The 20,276-nt window shown below is 39.8% G+C and overlaps 1 protein-coding gene across 1 annotated transcript in view; it reads right to left on the reverse strand.

Moving 5' to 3' along the window:
* The window catches only part of megf10 (multiple EGF-like-domains 10), a 45,655-nt gene extending 28,061 nt beyond the window's left edge, over window positions 1-17,594 (reverse strand). The window contains exons 1-4 of the mRNA XM_034602730.1: window positions 17,433-17,594; window positions 7,586-7,722; window positions 4,736-4,837; window positions 2,801-2,901 (exon numbers count right to left, since the gene is read on the reverse strand). Coding sequence (XP_034458621.1) covers window positions 2,801-2,901; window positions 4,736-4,837; window positions 7,586-7,704 — 322 coding nt within the window. The 5' untranslated portion in view covers window positions 7,705-7,722; window positions 17,433-17,594. The remainder of the gene's footprint in view (window positions 1-2,800; window positions 2,902-4,735; window positions 4,838-7,585; window positions 7,723-17,432) is intronic.
* Window positions 17,595-20,276: the final 2,682 nt, after the last annotated feature.

The raw sequence follows: 20,276 nt of genomic DNA on the forward strand, positions 1-20,276 counted from the left end.
TCCATGAGTGCACCACTCAGTGTTCTCACAAGGAGTTTAATATTGTGATTTAATTTGACCTGAAGCAACTATATACATTTTAAGCTATTTTCATTTATTTTCATCGCTACCATTGGGTAGCGATGAAAATACGAAAATATGAAGATACCAGTGATATCACTAACATCAACATCAAGGCAAACACTACTCAACCCACTGTACTCGCTCTTCTAATTATTTAAATCTATTTGGTTAAGTTTTTTATTATTGTTTTGATGTCCACTAGTTCCATTGTGTGATGGTATTACTGTATACAGCGTTTCATTGTATGTAAATGCAAATAACAGTAAATTCCTTGACTTCCTTGAGTGTTTTCCAACTCAGATAAGAAAACAACAGCTGAATAAGAGAGGTTTCTGTGTCCCCCCCGATGAATCAAAGTCAAATGTTTACTCTCCTTTACACTGTGGTTTGGTCTCCTCCATCTCTGAGAACACTATTTGGATCTTCAGTGCTAAGTGCTTCAGCAAACCTCTAAAGCAGGATTCGTGCTCCGGGATGTCGTGTGTATAAACAAGTGCAAGACGATGAATGTTTTTCTGGAGAGACTGAAAATATGCACCATCGTCCCATTTGGCTTATCCCGGCTGCCTTCCACTCTGCCTTCCAGTACAGCAACTATAAACACGTTCAATTTCCAACACGGTCGGACAGCACATCTTTAGAACTAGTTCTGAGAGACAAGCCAAATATACCAAATAGCCAAATATACAGCTGTGTAATGCAAAACCAAAATGAAGAGCTGAAAGAGGGTAAAGATCCCTGTTGAGTTGAGAGGAAGTGCAGAGTTGGTGTTCATTTCTGTGTGTCCCCTTCTTCAACAATTCCATGCATTTAAAAAGATTATAATGTGCACTGAAACTTGTCTGTCTTTTTTAAAGATAAAAATGATCAAATATTATGGTAATTTAAATCTCATTTGACTACTTTAGAATTAAAAGTAAAAAACACAATGATTGAATATTTGCACAAGCCTTTCAGTTGTCAGGTGTGCGTAAGAGTGCTCTTCAGTGTGCGCAGGTTCTGTTCTTACATAAGAACAAATCCCAGATAACAAAACATTGGTGAATGTCAGAATCTTCGTAAAAAAAACTGGTAAGTGGGTTTAAAGAAGAAATTCCTTCTTAAGAAAGGTTGTTGAATGAGGCCCATTGTTAACAAGATTTTGTTAACAAGACTGGATATTTTAAATCAACATGTAAAGGGCAGCAGGCAAATCAACTCTATCCAAACTAACCTCAACCTTAATGTAGTTCCTTATGGGAAAATGCCATGGAGCGGATCCTCCTCACTGCAGTGTTTTGTCCAGGGGTTCAGTGAGTCTAACAGAGCAGCATGTGATGGCTGCTCATACAACAGAGTCTTTTCACACCAAAATAAATCCCCCCCCTGAACTCCTGCAGGGCCACAATATCACATCCCTGCATGAATCAAAGTTTCTTTTATCACCAACTACTTAGAAAATGTGTTAACACAATTCTTTCTTTTACTGTGACTGCTGAAAACCAGTTGTTGTTTTTGCCGCAGTGACTTCGCACCTGTCACTGCCTGCTAGCTACTGACGGGAGGGGGGGGGGGGGGGGGTACACAGTAGCCTCAACGACGTGAAATCACTGTAACGACAACACATGTAGAAGACACAGGGTCTGTTTTTCTGACTAGTGACAGTCTTTCAACTGAGGCTTGCGTGTCTTTTCCCTCAGTATGTAGCAGCTGTATAATCTATAATCTACCTACTGATTCCACAAATGTCTGCCTGCCTGTCTGTATGTGGAACGCGTATATCTTGAAAACCCTTTATCTGCCTCACTCTTGACTTATGTATTGTTAAGGGCCCAGGGAAGCTCAGTGGTTGAGTTTGATCCAATTCAACATGATACGTTCAATATAAATAAAATTTTGTATGAACAGGCAAACATACATAATTTACATCCTCGGATAAACTGCAGCATCTATTCTTTAATTTCACCATATGAGAATGACATAAACGTTCATAGAAATTTGTCTTCTAAGTAAAAACACAATGTTGTTTTGTTGCTGCAAGGCTTTACATTGAGCTGAATTAAAGAGCTTTTATTTTTGAAAAGTTGTGAACTTAGGTCTGAAGATTGTGTCAATTGCTTAACAGACCTCTGACATAACCGATATGCAACGTATTAAAAAATAACACCAGTTAAGTCAATCATTCAACCGTTTATATAAACCACACATGTGAACAATAATGTAACATTAACATTCTATGAAAAACATTGAAGATAAACCAGGTAGGATGAACACAATGTTTTCTAACCTCACTCTGCACAATGTCCAGCACACTAACAATAAAAAAGTGACTATATTGTAGAACTGTATGAGGAGGACTCACTAATGACAAAGGGTAATTCTGAAATAGCTCTAGAGCTTTAACACAGGCCAAGCAACCAGCCCGTTCCAAACAGGCAGGTTTGGAACGAGCACTGCACTCGTGTTGAGCTTTAGCTGTGGTCGCTGTGGAGGTCATGAGTATCGTTCTCATCAACCCATTCACAAGCCTGCATTGTGAATTTGTTGTACTACTCTACTCATTCATCCAGGTTTCTTTCTTTGAATTGGTCACCTGTGTCCCAAAATGACTTCATTCATCAAAACTAATGTTGTCCTTTTGTGAGTACCTCATTTATTAGGTTAGCTGGGTATCTTTCCTTGCAGTTTTGAAGAGTCCAGGTGTGAGTGAAAGTGCTAAAAAAAACAACAGTTTCTTAACCATAATGAAGATACTCACGGGCACAGATCTCTCCACTCTCATAAAAACCCGGACAGCATTGGGACTTTCTCCGGTACATGGTTTTCTCTCCTCTGCGATATGCTGTACGATAGCTCACCCTGCACACAGACACACAGGGTCACACACTCAGTAAAAGAACCTACCTGATGCATACACACACTGTTACTTTTTTAAAAATCTTTATTTCAAATATAAGCTTCTATTTGGAAACATAATCAGGAAATTTCATATTGCTCTACAGATAATACCCAGTTATACTTATCTATGAAACCAGGGGAAACTGTAAATTAGTTTTAGCAAAGTTTTAGGGACATAAATACCTGGATGATCCGCCATATTCTCTCATTGACTTATTAAAGAGAAGTTGTAATACTTGGCCCTAAACTCCTCAGAGATGAATTATTTAATGATATAGCTAAATTGGATGGCATCCGCCTTGCCTCCAGCAGTCCTTCAGGAATCTAGGAGTTATCTTTGATCCAGACCTGACCTTTGATTCACATTTATACCAAATTTGAAGTTGTTTTTTCAACAACATAACATTGCAAAAACCGGGATGTCCTGTCCAAAAAAGATGATAACTTGAACTTGGAACTTGACACTAAACTCCTCTGTTATTTCTCTTATGGAAATATTGTTATTTTGTTGACGTCCTCACAAGTAGCTCTCTCTGAGGTTCTACTTTTTTCCCCCCTGTTAAACGTTTTTTTTTGTTTTTCCTCATTCTTGATGAGGGTTAAGGGCAGAGGATGAGACAAATTGTGATTTGTGAATATGTGCTTTACAAATATAAAATGATTAATTGATAACTACCCTGTGAGATCAAACCAGATCTGTATTATTAAACTAAATCATGCTGAACTAAGCAAGGGAATTTAATACAAAGCACCTTTAAAGCTGTAAAGGAAATGAATATAGTTTGTAATTCACAGTAGCTACTCACCTTGCTTGAGTGAATAGTGAGTGAATCATTTGTTTCTGCACTGTATATCACCCCTTGTCATTATAACATTTTAACATATACCACCTGGTTTCACAACTGATTAAAATCTAATATACCGGTCAGTATTAAACAACATGTTTATTACTGATGTTGTAGCCTCCAGTAATATTTAACTGGGCCGCATTATTGAAATTATACAAATTCTCAATATAGTCAAAACCATAAATAAAGATCAAATTTCTAATTAAATCATTTAAGTGTACAAATTATTATCTTTGTGAGATCAGAACGTATGGCTGAGATATTTGATTGGACTGTATTTGATTCTACGAGTGGACGTGACGGAGTGTTCGGCATGTACATGTAGAGTCCGAACACATGCAGGGTATTTAATAGTTGTCTGACTGAATGTCAGCACTGTAATTGGATAAGCAGGTACTTATAATGAATAGATGATTGACAGAAAATTGTAAATATGCATGGTTGGAAATTCCAGGGCATTACATACAAATATAGTTGCAATAGCAGTTCATAGTGACTGTTTACCTATTAACTTACAATGCTGCTGCATGATGCTGTAAAAGGTATTGCTGCTTGTAGTTGTGATCATATTTGAATCGAAGCTCGGGATCATGCTTGTCACATGGCACAATATAATAGTTGCAGTGGCTGCAACATACTCTACTACTTAAGCCCCAGAATAAATGGACTTGGGTGATACGAATTTCTACCAAACTACTGTTTTCTAAGTTGACACTGAACAGTCCTTTACTTTGGTTTGTCCTCACTGTATGGTCACGTACTTACTAATGTAGAATGATGGGTCTATAAAGCATTACCATGCGACAATAACGTAAGCTTGACAACAATAAAATATCACTGTGATGGATTTGTGTGGAGAGATGGATTTGAGTGGAGAGGTTAAAAAAAACACCATTCTCTCCACGCTTACACACTCCTGCTTCAGGCCTCAGTGATGTGGTCCTTACCTGTGTCTGGTGCACTTGAACCAGTTCAGGATGTCGGTGCAGCTGGTGTAATAAACCTGATCAAAAGGGTGGGCGTACGACTCCTGCACCGTCACTGAGTAACTGAAACCACAGGAAGAGAAGAGACGAGAGAGAAATCAGTGTGTGTGTGCGCGTGTGTGTGTGTGTATGTGTGTGTATGTTTGTCAGATGGTCACTGGTTTCCTCCGTATATTTGTCCATTGGTAATACTATGAACCACATTTTGGCCCCGGCAATGTTCCATAGGTGAATTGTTTGGTAAAGGGTCTGTACTTATATAATGCTTATCTAGTTTTGATGGCCACACAAAGTGATTTACAGTACAGTTTTACATTCACCATTAACACACAGGCCACAGCCGCCCCAGAGAGAGTTTGTGTGGTAGAGAAGGGCTGTATGAATGTGTGAGGGACTTGTAGTATTAGGCACTTGAATGTGGTCGTTCAGACTAGACAAGATTTATACATCTATTTACTTTACCATTTAATGTGTGTGTTAGACATCAGCAGCCCTTTTGTGAAAAGTGTGTTTTGTCTTCACATAGTTTATTAAGTCTGCCAAAACACTTCAGAAATGATAGGAAGCAACACTGAACATCATGTATTTAGAATGCTTGTTTGTCACTGACACATTCTCTGCCAACAGACAGATCTCAGGGTGAAGCCTTGTGTGAGTAAAGCTAGGGATCATTTCAGACACTGATCCATACATTTTATACAAACACTACTGATATGCAAACTCATTTTCTGTAGCTGGGCTAATTGTTTAATCAAACAACTGATCAATACATGGAGAACTAACCACTTCCTACACAAAACAGTAAAAACATGATCAATCACCACCATTATTATATAAAAGCAAGAGTCAAGTCAGAGTCAAAACAAATCCAACCTTGGCCCCAACCAATACTGAGCTCTTAATTTTCCTCTAAGGCCGAGCTTCACCACATCAAATCTCAGCAGAGCATTTAAATATGATAAACCAAATCTAACTTCACCCCCACGTTCAATGACCTGCACTGACTACTGTCTGCTAACTGATGTTTACCCCTCATTGACCTTTCTATTCTTCTTTTTACTTTTCTCATTACTTTTTACTATATTCTACTGTATAGTTACTGTATCAATAAGCATCTCTTTCTGTTTCCTCTTGCTGACTGACTGACATCACGTTTTCGAAAAATGACGTCGTTGAAGGAACAGCAAGTCCATTTACTTTCTGCCACAAATCCTAAGATCTATGTGGGACTGAGACCCTGTTCAGAGCTGGTAAAAACATCATTAGCATCAACACTGTATGTCTCAGACTGTCCTCCTTCCCTCTCTTGTCTCCCTCTAAATCTTTCTCTGCCGTCAGTCTTCGGGACAATAACAGAGGAGCGCTCTGACTGCGTCCGCAGCTGTTTCCTCAGATTAGCTGCTGAAAGATAATCTAGCTGGGAAATCTGCTTCTACCTTTGTTCTTTTACATTTCGCTTAATGGATTTCCAAGCTTCTTTTTAATTTGAAAGTTTGTCAAGAGCCTCACTTCACCTTTTTAACACCTTTATTTTGAAAAAAAGAGCCATGTGTTTGACACACTGAGGTTAGTCTAACACCAGGGTATACATTACTTTAAACAAAACAGGGACAGTGTGTAAGTGATTGAGCTTCATTCCCCTTTCATACAAAAAGAAGACAATATGTGTGGGGTTTGTAATTGCAGATAAACCCACTAAGAAAGCAACCTTTCCCACTGCCATTGATGAGTTTGCCTTTCAGTTTTTTTTTTTTTTTTTCAGTAACTTTGTTACTTTTCCATGTCTTTTAGATCAGTACTGATTTGAGTACTGAATGAACAACACATTGGTTGTATTTACAGACAGCAAAAGTGACAAAGTTCTTACAGGAGGAGGCGACAATCCTTCCTTGCCTCCACGAGGCTTCGTATCGTGCCCGGAAAAGGAGGTGAAAATTAGCGTGTCCACCTGGGTGTCATGTTTCCATCTCTGCTAATTGGAGCTGGAGCTGATAAATACCAGTGACTGCTGCCTTAGACATGAGACAATGAAATGAATTGTACCCTCTGACATTGAAAACTAAAGCCAGATGTTAGTGGATTGCCATCCAGTGTGAAAGGGCCTTTAAATGTTGGTAGTATTTTGAAGCTTTCAGAGAGCCAGCTGCTTTCCTTTCATGTTAAGCTAAGCTAGTTCCTGACTCCATCTTCATACTTCAGCAGGGACTCAGACTGAATACAGCCCTGTGTTAAAACAGCAAAAGGGCCTGTCAGAGACAGTGACTAGTGACAGTGTATTGTTTAAATAATAACAGTTTTAACACAGTAAGAAATGATTGTGTTAAAAGTTATACTTTCAGTTTTAAGTGTGTGCATTTCTTAAGGTTTTACAAATCTGTCAAGTTTTCAGGGCAAGCAACGTGCGTTGTTTGCAAAGTAAACAGCAGAAATAAAGGGCTCACATTAAAAAGAAATCAACCTGGAATGTACCATTACATGGATGTGATTGTCCACCATACTTAGCTTTACTGAATGACTGCACATTGTGCTGCAGCAAATGTTGAGCGTGACGACCTGCATTGTAATTCCAGAGCCCCCTGAATAAACAGCCTTGCTGCACTGATGGACTGGTTACATTACAGTTAAGGATAGTGTTGTGTTTTTTCACACAGGGCTAAGGCTGCTCTCTGAATGCAACCTGTGGTTCTCTCATACGGTCGGACCGGCTCCTGCATGTGTGGCCTGCGGAATCAGTTGCCACTGCAACAGACATCGATGGAAACGTGAGGTCAAAGAGCTTTTAAAGAACATGACAGAAGCATTGGGACTGACCTCTCCCAGTGGCTGCAGACGTTGGGATCCTCCAAATTGAGGGAGGAAGTGATGCAAGGCAGAAAACAGACGACCACAGCCAATAGAAGTGTCCTGTCACAGCACAGTAACACAGCCATCTCTGTAGGAGCTGCACCCTAAAACAGGAGAAGACGGGTTAGCTGTTTTCATCTGAGTAGTCAAACAATGATTAACAGATAAATAATTGATAAAAACATCAGAAAATGTGTTCTGTGTGTGAGTGTGTGTGCAAGTCAGTCGCAGTGGAGAATTTACACTAACAATTATTACTTTAAAAATACATTTTATAACGTTCATAAGGGGAAATTATCATGTTTTCCTTAAATCTAGTTTAAATTAGGGATTCAACACTGTAACAGAAACCAGAAATAAGTAAACCTTGAAGATGGGATGTGTGCCGTTTTGAGCATCAGGGTTCAAATGTAGTTAATATTAACAACCTTTAACTACAAACTGAAAATCGGACGAACAGCTGAACATATAGAATAGTTACTGAACTTGTATCTGACACATTGAAGTAACATCTGAAGACACTGAAGTCCACTTCAGCACATTCATAACTATTGAGCAGATAAACTGAAATTATCGATATGATCGGAATGAAAGTTGACGTGGGAGAAACACTGATTACAGCGAGATCACCAGACAACACTGGTCACTTTGTTGCTCTTGTTTAACTATAAAATACCATTTGCAAATTCCCAGTAATTTAGAGTGGTGCCCCTTTCACACTTGATCTTTTGAGTACAGAGAGCGCAGAGCATCAGACAACAGCCATGCTTCATTTGGCCTTTTGGCAACAAACTTGTGACTGAAGAAGATCAAATAGTCACCAATTTAATGAGATCATCTGAGGTACCATCTGCTGTTTGTCTGTTGGTCTGTTAGTGCAGCGTGATAGGCTGCTGTCAGACGATGGATCTGCTTCATTAGCTGAAATCCTTTTTATTCAGTCACTTCACCACTTAGGTCCCAAGTCAGCGTATCACCAACAGCAGTTGGATGGACAGTCAAGATTCATATTCTAATCACTTTGTTTTTTTCTAGCATCATCGTCAGATCAAATCTACTTTTATTAATACTTTGGTTAATGATACCTGCTAAATTAATTACATCCCCCTTTAGTGCTATGCGAGCAAACTAGAACACTATATCATCACAGTGAACATGGTCCACGTTATACCTGCTAAACATCTCCTAAGTGATTTCACTGTGTTCGCGTTAATCTTTGGGCTTTCAGGCCAAGTGAGGTCATCAGTCATTACTATTAAAGTCAAAGCCGTTATGATCCTGTCAGGTCGAGTCTGAAGGGATCCGACTCTTTCCCCCTGCCACTGCTTTGTGTGCAGGATAACACACGTGCTGCATGTGCTGACTCAAGCTTACCTGCAGTCAGACTTTGACAAAGGCTAAAGATTGAACACACGTTATTGTCTGTTTTTTATACTTTTATGTTTCCACATTCACATTCTTAGCGCTTGTTTGCACAATCTGGTTAGAAGGAAAATTCTAGAGGACCTGCTTGCTTTGCAAATCGCAGCATTCGTTAGCCACTAAGCACATTAGTCACATACAGATTCAATGGGAACCTTCAATTTCCAAAGTGGTGCCTTTAGTATAGCAACATAAATGTTTGAATACAACCAATCTGAGTCATATAATCAACAGCATTCAATCTATCTTCACTGGCTGGTGTGGACGTACAAATATGACAACGGTTAGTTCTCCTTAACAAAGCTGTGATATTTTATTTTGACAGAGCCCCAGTGAGATATTGGTGGTTGCACGCATTCTGTTGTTATTCAACTATTTCAAAGCTTCTTTTAATTATAAGGATGACCTAAATGAGACAAAGACAGTTTCTGTCTGAGGAGCAAAGTCTCCACACTTTGTTAAGCAATCAGAGATCCTCTACTTTTAGACGAAAAAACACTAGATTTTGGAAAAACAAACTTGCTGTCTTTGGGAACGTCAGGACATTTGCTTTAATTCAAAGTAACATTTTTGTTGAAATCACTTTGTCTGTACATCATCCTCTGGGAGAGAGAGACCTGCCAGTCCATGAGGCAGGATTGAAGAAGTTTAACTCGTGACACAGAAAACCAAATCCTTGTGTGTGTCCTATACACCTCACTACCTGTGTGTTTCTCTCTGGTATTTAGCAGAGCATATTTCTCTGTCTACCCAGTGACAGCCCAGTGCGGACACTGCACACCATACAGAAACATTTCTAGATTTTCTCTTAAATATGGGCTTTAGTTGGACCATTCGAGGACAGGAGTGACCGAAATTTCAGTCTCAGGTCGCATGCAATCTGGAGCAGGTTTTCACCAAGGACCTCTCTGTATTTGGCTGTATTCATCTTTCCTCTCTTCTGACTAGTCTCCCTGTCTCCAGTTTAATCTTGAATAATGTGTGTTTAAACACCGAAATGACCAAACCTCATGTGCACTGTTTGAAATGAAAGGTAACGGTTGAATCTCTGGTGCGATTTGTAGGATTTGTCAATGTACTCACACTAAGTATGTCTGGTCAACTTCCTTAATGGTACAGAAACAGCTGGCAAGTTCAGTACATGAGGGCAACTTTATTACTCCAGCTGCTTGATGAATCTGAAGAGGCCAGTAAGGTAAGACCTGTGTCTTCTGGTTAGCCTCCTTTCAAAAGAGTTGTTTGATGGAGGAAGCCCGTCAGATGTCTCCAGTGGCTGCATGGCTGAGGACAGTGTGTCTGTGCCGGCGGTTTACGGGCCAGCAGGGCCAGTCCTCTCTGGTTTCACTGAGCTGAGAGGGGCACAGCTGCAGCCACCAACGCTGAAACTCTCCCCACCCCAAGACAACTGCACTCCTGCACAAACAAGGGCCATGCTGTGAGAGTGAAAGGGCTCCAGACACAAACCCTAATGGAGCGGATTAAGCTGGGCTGCACAACTTTGATACACTGCTCCAGGCAGCACGGTATTGACGCCTCTCTGTCCGCTCACTCAGGACTGCCAGGAACCAAGACCTGTCAGAGGTCCCTCCAGCACCAACAAAGGCTGTGCTAAGACCATGGATCAATATTTATTACTACTGTCTCACACAGGTACGACCTGGTAGTAATGCAACTGAATATGTAGCTACTGAAATTCAAGGCTCAGCTCCACTTTGCCTGTGACCCAGATGTACACACTATTATCAAATAAGTATTGTTAAGACATGTACATGTAAGCACTTTTGTCCCACAATGCAACAGATGAAAATCCTTGGAAATCTAGAGTTGCTGTTAGATGTACCCATGTCAAAGCACATGTTAGTACAAAGCAGTTTACTGCAGACACAGCATCACCATAGTTATGTACAAGGTTTGCACAGCTCAAACTAACGAACTAACTGAACTAAAGATACTGAAACTTCACAACAAACTTTGTACCAATTTATGTCTAATACACCAAAATCTTTTGATTTAGGCTAACAACAGAATAAACAATTACTTTTAAAAATTGATTATTCTAGCACAATATGTAGTTTATTGCTTTATTTACTTTGTTTGAAGGGTTGTTGAAGCAGGCCCCATCAGCACTCTTACTTTCTCATTAAGACTCAATGGTTTCACCGAGCAAAACAACAGCTGAGGCGGATGAAGGAGGCCTACAGCTGACTCTGAAGTACGTCAAGCAAGCCTGACAAAGCACAGCTCGGACTGATTATAGTATACAACTCTCACCGCATAATGTTGACTCTGACAAACTGAGCCTGTAATGTGCTAAAATGACCGTCAAGAAACAAATAGTGATGTTATAGAAAGAGAAATTGTCTCCCTGACTGGGAGACTCTCACACCCATCATCATATTCAGTGACGGTCTCAACTGGAGCAAAGATATAAATATCTTTGAATACTTTTCTCAAAAGCAGCCGTCATTCCTGGTTGGCTGGCTGAAACCTCAGAGAAAGCACAGCTGCAGCCAGTTTAGTGAGTCTCCTGCAGTGTGAGCTGACTTTCCCTCACTAGAGAACGCTTCATCCTACAGTGTGTTTCCATGCACACAACACAGCAGTCATCTGCTTCTGTTCGTTCACATGAACATTTACAGAATGGACTGCACATCCATGCAAAATATATTTCCATTGCTTTTTCTCACATTAATTGAGATAATCACACAACGATTATCAACCAGTTTAAGTTGTGCAAGCACTGAACTAACAAACCCATGTAAACACAATGTGACTGCAGTCAAACTACAATAGTCGGCATGTATCCTTTATTGCTCAACTGCTTATTTCCTGCACCTGCTGCAAGCTAAACATTAGTTCTGCGGACATATTATTATGTTAGACTAAGATAACAATATACAGTTAGAGTGAATTCTCCCAACGGTCACATGGTACATGACACTTCAGCTACTTTCAGCACTTCAATTGACTCTTAAATTCCTGAAAGTGCTTTAATTTAAAGTTCTCCAACACATTTCATGCCCTTAACATTAAGAAGATGTTCAACTCCAATTAATGGTGCAGCCGCTCCATGAAGCAGAAGCAGCTCTGCCTGTGTGTGTGTGTGTGTGTGTGTGTGTGTGTGTGTGTGTGTGTGTGTGTGTGTGTGTGTGTGTGTGTGTGTGTGTGTGTGTGTGTGTGTGTGTGTGTGTGTGTTGTATATCACCTGCCTGTTATCTGATTGTTTGGAGCTGTATTACCAATCCGTCTTACACACTGCTCTCTCACAAATGAACAGCTTTAAGTGTGTCAGTTCATACTTGGTGTGAAAATGCATCTTGAAATGAATCTCCAGCGGTAACCACTTGTGCTCATATGCTCATAGTTATACATCATCTCTGTCCAAGGAAGACCAAATGATCTTGTTAAAAGCCATAGGCATGTCCGAGTATGTGTGTCGTGGGAGAGCGCAGCAGACAGGGTCTATACGAATCAATCCACTGCGCACAGCTCTGCAGTGGAAAAATATTTTACTCATTTGAAATACGAACAAAATAATATGGTGGTCAAAGTTGATATTGTGGTGGTGGCTACAAACAAATCAATGAATGTTGTCACAGCGAGGGGATGAGTAAAGAGCCCTTATTAATCGTTTTGGCACAGCCCCTGTTGAGTTGTACTTATGTTTGAACAGCGTGTTTGACAGACCTTCCACCATCAGCCCTCCCAGCCGCTGTTTCACTACTGCAGTAAAACTAAAACACACAGGACATTCTGATAGAGATAGTGGGTACTGATTGTTAGAGAACTGAATCAGCTCTCTGTATGGACAAACCACAATATATAAAAATGTAACATAGTTTTGTTTTTTTTACAATTCCAGACACTCTTTTCTAAATGAGTGACTCAAACTCTTCATACAGTCAGCTCAGTCAGTGTGGATTATATTGGCCAGTTGGATTTGACGTCGGTCTCCTCAAGAATTCATTTGACTCTATAAATAATTAACCTACGAACTGACACTTATTACAGCTTTTATAATATATATATATATATATATATATATATATATATATACTTAACTAAAACAAATTGTACCTGAAAATCTTACACTTAAAGGACAGAGATGACAAGAACCTCCTAAAATGACAGAAAACAATCTTTGACATAAACATTGACATTTTAGTTTGGACCATGTCCAATCCACAAAATAGGAAGAGGCGGGATTTACTACCTACACTGCAGCCAACTACCAGGTAACGATCAAGACATTTTAACTTCACTTCACTAACTTCACTTTGGTCGTCCATCTTTATATACAGTATTTTTACTCCATTTCGCAAACTATTACTGTTAAATCTACATACAACGAACTGTAAAAGCACCAAACAATGACATCAACAGCACAGTAGGTGCTGTTGATGTCATTGTTTTCCAGCATGTACAATGTCTTTCCACAAGCAAGTATGGCCAGGAATATCTTGCTCTCCCCTTTAGCAGAGAGATGGTGTGGAACTGTGAAGGTCTCTTGATCCTCTTCATGCTTCAGCTCTCTTCCAGCTGCTTGGCATGCATTGCTTCCTCCATATAAGTCCAAGAAACCTTCCCGTTGCTGAGGAACCCTTCTGTTGATGTGGGGGAGTTCTTGTAGTCCCCATGGGAAATACTATTTGGTCCTGGATTTGACCTGGCTATGGCCTTCATTGCCCTCATATACTCACTACTCCCATCTGTTAACCCACAGGATGAAGGAACTCTAGATCACACTGGTCTGCCTCCCTTTATCCTGACTGTCTTTGCACTGCCCTCGTCCATCTCACAACTATGAAACAAGTAAGGTGGTGAATCGTGCATTGAGCTGGCACTTTCTTTGTTTGGAGGTGATGTCTGCAGCTCTGCTTGCCTGTGTGTAGAAGTCATTTCGTGTGGATGTGGAGGTTGAGGTATTCTGCCTGGGGCTTTGATTCCCCACACTTTCTGAGTGATCTGAATTCACCTCAACCAGCTCCTGGAGGCTCCTTGCACTGAAGCTTTTCTCCTGGCCCAGCTTTGCTTCAATCTCACCAAGACTATGCATTGTGTGTGTGTGTGGCTGGCTCATGTGTCAAAGTCATGTTCTGTCCACATCCTCCCCCCTTGTAACCATTTGTCTTTTCCCAGGTGGCAGCAGTCCATCCAGAGGTCACTATTCTTTCCTGGTTACCTAACAGTGCCAAACAGTTTCTTCCTAGTCATTGAAAATTTGGCTTGATGTCATCTGGCTGCTCCCTGGTTAATCTCCTAATGACTCTTCTTCATTAGATGCTTGAACCCAACATGCTACATGCTCTTTACAGGGATACGCGTCTGGCTCACAGCCTTACAGGCCTTCATCCACCAGTGGCTGGTCTCTCAGCAGCTTCCTACAACAATATGATGGACTTGGAGACAAATGTGTTCTGGTACGAGAGTTGATTCTGACCTGTGTTCGAAGTGTGTTGTTTGTATTAGTGCATTTTGGATGTGAAATGAACTGTTTTGCTGATGATAAAGAGAATTCTGTCAAAGTTTTTAAAAGCAATATGGGTTACTTATAAACTACAAACTCAATTTCACTGGCAAGCATAAACCTCTAGTTTATTTAATCATCAGCCAACCCAGAGACTGAAGACATTACACATGAGCAGATAAATAATATTATAATATGATTAACAAACCATGTAGGTCTGCAGCCTTGTTTACATGGTCGTGTCTAACGAACCTCTCCTCACCGTTTATCCCATAACACTTGTGCTTGGTGGTCTGGAAAAATGGGAACGTGTGTCTAGATGGTTTTGGCAGGTGCAACTTATTAGACCCATTCAAGTCCCTCAGGACTATTTGTTCAGTCGTTCTGCAATGAGTCTCTTCCTACTCTTACCAGTAACAGGTGGCATATGTGGAACAGCTACATGAGAAGACACACGATTGATCCGCAGAACGTAAACTGCACCTTTGAAATGCATTGTCTGTGGTTCAAGATTACAATACGACCCCAGTGGCACGTAAATCTCATAGATTCAAAGAGATGCAAACCACATCAGCGAAAAGTAGAAATCCAACAGATGTGTGACAATCTATCACTTTGATTTTATCAGGAAACATCTTACGGGAAAATTCCAGGCTTTTTCAACATTGGTGTTATGTTCATACTTTTTCCATCTGTTATAAACTTTGCTGCTTTTCCTACAATGATAGGACAAAATGTCTACTGTGAAAAACAGCATAGGAATCTATATGTGAGGCAGCCTGCCTACTGAGCAGCTATATTCACCAGACACTCAGGTCGGGGTTTGGTTGTTTTCAAATGAAAGGAAACAAGAATGTTCTCTTTTCAATCGAGTCCTATATGTACTGCAATTAGATAAGTAATGCTCAGTGGCATTACTTATCTATTTGGTAATGGGTGAAATAAAGCAAAAATGTAACTTCAGGCCTTTAACTTACCAAACAGGATGCAGATTTTGGTCTCAGACTGAGGCAGTCCTGTTAAGGTTTTAACTAAATCTGATAAATGAAACAACAATCACGAGTCTTAGCCATGTGCCATCAAAGCCTAGTTTCGGCTTCAAATGGGGGTTGTAACTATTGTTCTGTAGATACATGGTTTCATCTGTTGTCATTCCGCTGTAGGTATCTTTTACATTAATGTTTCCTACAGGCTTATATCAATAACATAAATGTCCAGCTTCATGCACTGTGATCTATTCCGATGTCAATGGATGGTGGAGGAACTACAGAGATAATATGTTTTTTTCACCTTTTGTTCCACCTTCAACCATATTCCTCTCATTGTAGCTCTAGAATTCATCCCCCCTTTATGTTGTCAAACTTTTTCCAAACTTTCTCAGGCATCCTTTGGGAACAAAGCCAATGCCTTCCTACACATTACAAAGAAAAGTAAGATGCAATCCTCGTGAATTTCAGACATTCATTAAGACCAGAAAATGAACGTCAGATTAAATATGAACTTGAAAACAAGCCACTAAAGTTTATTGAGAAACAAAATGTCCTATGACATGATTGGACATGCTAACAGCTGCACTGGAAAAACACTGTTGCTGAGATAGATCAGACTCTGCTGAGTTAAATCACTGTTCTGGTTATTCTCACGACAATGTATTCTCTGACGTTTATTTGTGCGCATCACATTTTCTGTTTAAGTCTGATTAAGCACTTTATTAGGAAAATAAAAATTCAAGATGTGGGAAAACTTTACACAAGTTCCACCATTTGAGTCACTGGTCCACTGCCACACACTCTACCACACATCTCCTCCCACTGGGTTGCACTAAAGTCACCAAGAAACTTAAAGTACATCATCGGAACTAATAATTGAATAAATATAATTAGTTATTAATATTTATATTCATAATAAAGATCCCACAATTCTGAGCATATCAAACATAAACTACACAACCAACCAACCTCACACAAACCAACAGGCCACTGGTTCTGTCGGCTAAGGCTGTTTTTCTTAAATAAAAGGCACCAGAGTCGACATAGGTTTGGCCTCTATGTTCCTCTTGGAGGAAAGTTATCCAGATCATAAACATTTGTGATTTAACAACAAATACGAAAAAATTATATTCCATTCCAGGTATTGTATAAAACCATTTGAACATTTTTGTATCATTAGAGGGGCAGGTTGAGATTACTGGGTTAGGGTTAAGTCCTATAATATCAAGTTATATAAATATAATATATTGATAGCAAACACTATACTATATATACTATATAGTCATAATAAACTGAACTCACTCTGAACATGGGTAACCAAAAATCACATGACTGTAAAACTCTTTACTTTTGTGACTGCTCATCAGTGATGGATGATTATTATCAGTTCAGTAAGGCAGCTGTCAGGTGAGGTGTGCACCCGGTGCAGGAGGTCCATCAAACCATCACTACTTGTTATTCTCTGACTCATCAAGCTGTTCAGGCCAAAATTAACCTTAGGCCACCAGGAAGCGCCCTGGTGATCCTGAAGAGTTGCCTTAAGTTAGGTTAGGTTTAGGTTTAAGTTAGGATTAGGGTTAGGCAAGTAGTAACTACGGTTAAGGTCAGAAGAAGTGTCTTTGAAATGAACGTGAATCAATGCTATGTCCTCTGAAGTCATGGACACTGTGTGTGTCTGTGTGTAATTGGATTTGCCTGTTATAAATATGTAACATTTTTAAATATATCTGTGTATACATACATGTACATACACAGTACTAAATGGATATCATATATTTCGATTATATGAACCCTCAGGTATCAGCTGCACCTCGACTCGCAGAGGCTGATCAGTGTGTGAGCAGTGTGAAGAAGATGAGCGTGTTGAGGGAGAAGTCACTGAGCCGCAGCTTCACTTCCCTGAGGCGCTCAGCTCCTGTGTAGAGGAGCTTCTTACCTGGTGTGTGAGAGCAGCGGGGGGTCCGTGCTGTGGAGGTGATGCTGATATGTCCCACAGCTGATAAACAGAAACAAAGCCGAGCTCACCCACTTCACTGGTTCTCTCCGTGTTCAGTCTCCAGCAGCGAGTCGTCCGCACACTGGCGAACTTTCACCATCCTCAAAACGCTGTGCGGCGGCTGCTGACGTCACCGGCCCCTCCGCCAATGGCTGCTTCTCTTTTCTCCTCCGATGTCTTGACGGACGGTCGGAGGACGAGCTCCTGGTCTCAGCTGCTTCTGTCTTCTAGTTCAAACTTCAATGTGTCAATGTTTACTGTACCCAAATACACGTTCAGTCCGCACACAAGTCAACACGTGAAATCACAGATAAGTGGTGTTTTATCGTTTGTATCATTTTGAATTTGAAATGACATCTGCTAAAGAGAAACGTTCACAACAATATTATCATATAATATATTATTATCATTATTATTGCTTTCTTTTTCTGTTTCATTGACAAACATTTTGATTGTGTTTTCTACAAAGGTTTGCTTTATTTAATCCGTGGTTCTGGTGTGTAACACGGTGGACAAACAATAACAATCATCCCTATATATATTATATATAGTTATATTTTTGCTTTTGTTTCAAGGAGGAAACTCTTGTATTTTGCTGGTTGAATGAAACCCTTCATTGATGCAACACCGTCGCAGATGGAGTAAGAACTTTGGATTTTCCTTTGTGCCTGATCTTCTGAATCACTTTGAACAGTTTCAGTTTAAATAAGAGACTTATCAGGGCTAAGAACAAAGCAACACACCAGTCTGTTGAATACGGTTTATTGGTTGTAACCAATGGTTAATTGATTTGCCAATTGTGCAAAGATGAATCATAAGCCATCAGTGAGAACATGTTTGGGGTTGCCAGGTTAAGATAAAACCAAGCCGACACATTTGTGGCATCAAATTTTATGGCAATAATAATAATAATCAGTAATAATATTTAATAATAATTGTATTCAGATGCCCTGTAGCCTTTCCCCAGCCTTCCTCTCTGCTTCCATGCCATATTGAAAACATTTTACATTGGATTAAGTACAAAAACACACTGACTTCAACTGAAATGGTTAGATTCCCCCTGCAGTATGGTTTTAAGGTAGTTTGCACATATGAACCTTTGAACAAGTTGTGTTGTAAAATGCGACCATGTTGAATTCAGCCCTGATGAAAGAGCAAAAGAAGCCGTTCTTCCTGCAGCCTGGATGCTGCTGCCATCTGCTGGTCTATCACCTCCTCACTTCTTATCATCGCACATTCTACAGAATCGACATAATCCAACGATGTGTAGATAGGAATCACGTCCTACCAATCTTAAAATCTCATTTATAGAACCAGCAGTTCAGGGACATTCATTATCTTGCTAATTTCTCTCTGTGCCCGGTCATCCATGTTCACTCTTGCTCAGTGCTCTCGCTCCCTCCAGGGGTCAGGAGTGTGAAGAGGCAGCATGCACTAACCACCACTACCCCACTTGCCCAATAACCAGACTGATATCACCTTAACCCGAACATTCTGTCAGGCTCTGGGATCATCCACTGCAAACCTAACAGGAGGGACACCGTCACAGATGGAATCTCATTGTATACATGGGGAAATCAGGACATCAGAGTCTCAAGAGTCCATTTAATGTTCTACTGCACATTATAATATAAACATTACCAAAACATGAAATCACGATATTCCAGATTTCGTTCTAGCGATTCTAACGATAAATTCATGAATTCGATGCATGATTTAAACTGTAAACTTTAAAAAATGTATACGACCAGTGTATGGTCCTGTGTGAACCCCTCACCCCCACTCCAAAAACATATTATTTGATTCATAAACTTATATCTTTTAGATGGTACCGTAATAACTGATTAAAAATGCTCTGTGTTACAGTTAAGCTAAAGATGCAACCCCAACCAGTTTAAAAAGGAATATTCTAGAACGGACAAACATTATACAAATACAAACATGATACTGGCAAAATTATTTTATTTGTAATATTCTAGCTTGGTTTACAATCTGATATTGTGTATATATTTTATTGTATTGTTGATTGACACATTTGTTGGTTGTTGTCCTGTTAAATTATGAAAACCAATAAATATTATTTTAAAAAAGAGACACTGGCTAAATGAGGGTGTGTCACATACCCTACATGGTCACAGCTATGGTCTAACTTGACAAAGTAGTAGTAGTAGACATGTTCTAATATTGACAAACATTTAGGGAGATATCTACATGAAATATATGTTGACATATGTGAGTCAGCATAAAAACGTGAATTTCACCAATTAGAGGTTCAGTGTGTGGAATTTAGTGACCTCTAGTGGTGGAGTTGCATGTTGCAGCTGTATACCCCTCACCTCACCCTCCCCTTCCAAATATGAAAGGTAACCTTCAGTTGTCATAAAAACTCAAATGGTGTTTAGTTTGTCCAGTCTGGGCTACTGGAAAAAACATGGCATCCTCCGTAAAGAGGACCTGCTTCCGATGTTCATATAAAGCCTTTCAACATAAAGGGCCCATTCTAGGGTAAAGAAGACAACAAGTGATACAACTTAGATGAAACACACTAGTGAAAACATCACTAGGATTATTTTATATAAAATGTCTGCCAATAGATCCCTTTCACCTAGATCTTACACACTGAATCTTTAACAACCCTGTCACTGTTCTCTGATCTCTGATCTCTGAGGTCCGCTGACTGGACTCATGACAATGTTATTTCTTTATTGAATCACTATGTATCTGCTCTGTCTTGAGTATGACATGAACATAAACATTTTAACCATCAGGAATAAACATGCAACC

This window comes from Hippoglossus hippoglossus, chromosome 12, assembly GCF_009819705.1.
Source record: "Hippoglossus hippoglossus isolate fHipHip1 chromosome 12, fHipHip1.pri, whole genome shotgun sequence".
In the NCBI taxonomy this organism is placed as follows: Eukaryota; Metazoa; Chordata; class Actinopteri; order Pleuronectiformes; family Pleuronectidae; genus Hippoglossus; species Hippoglossus hippoglossus.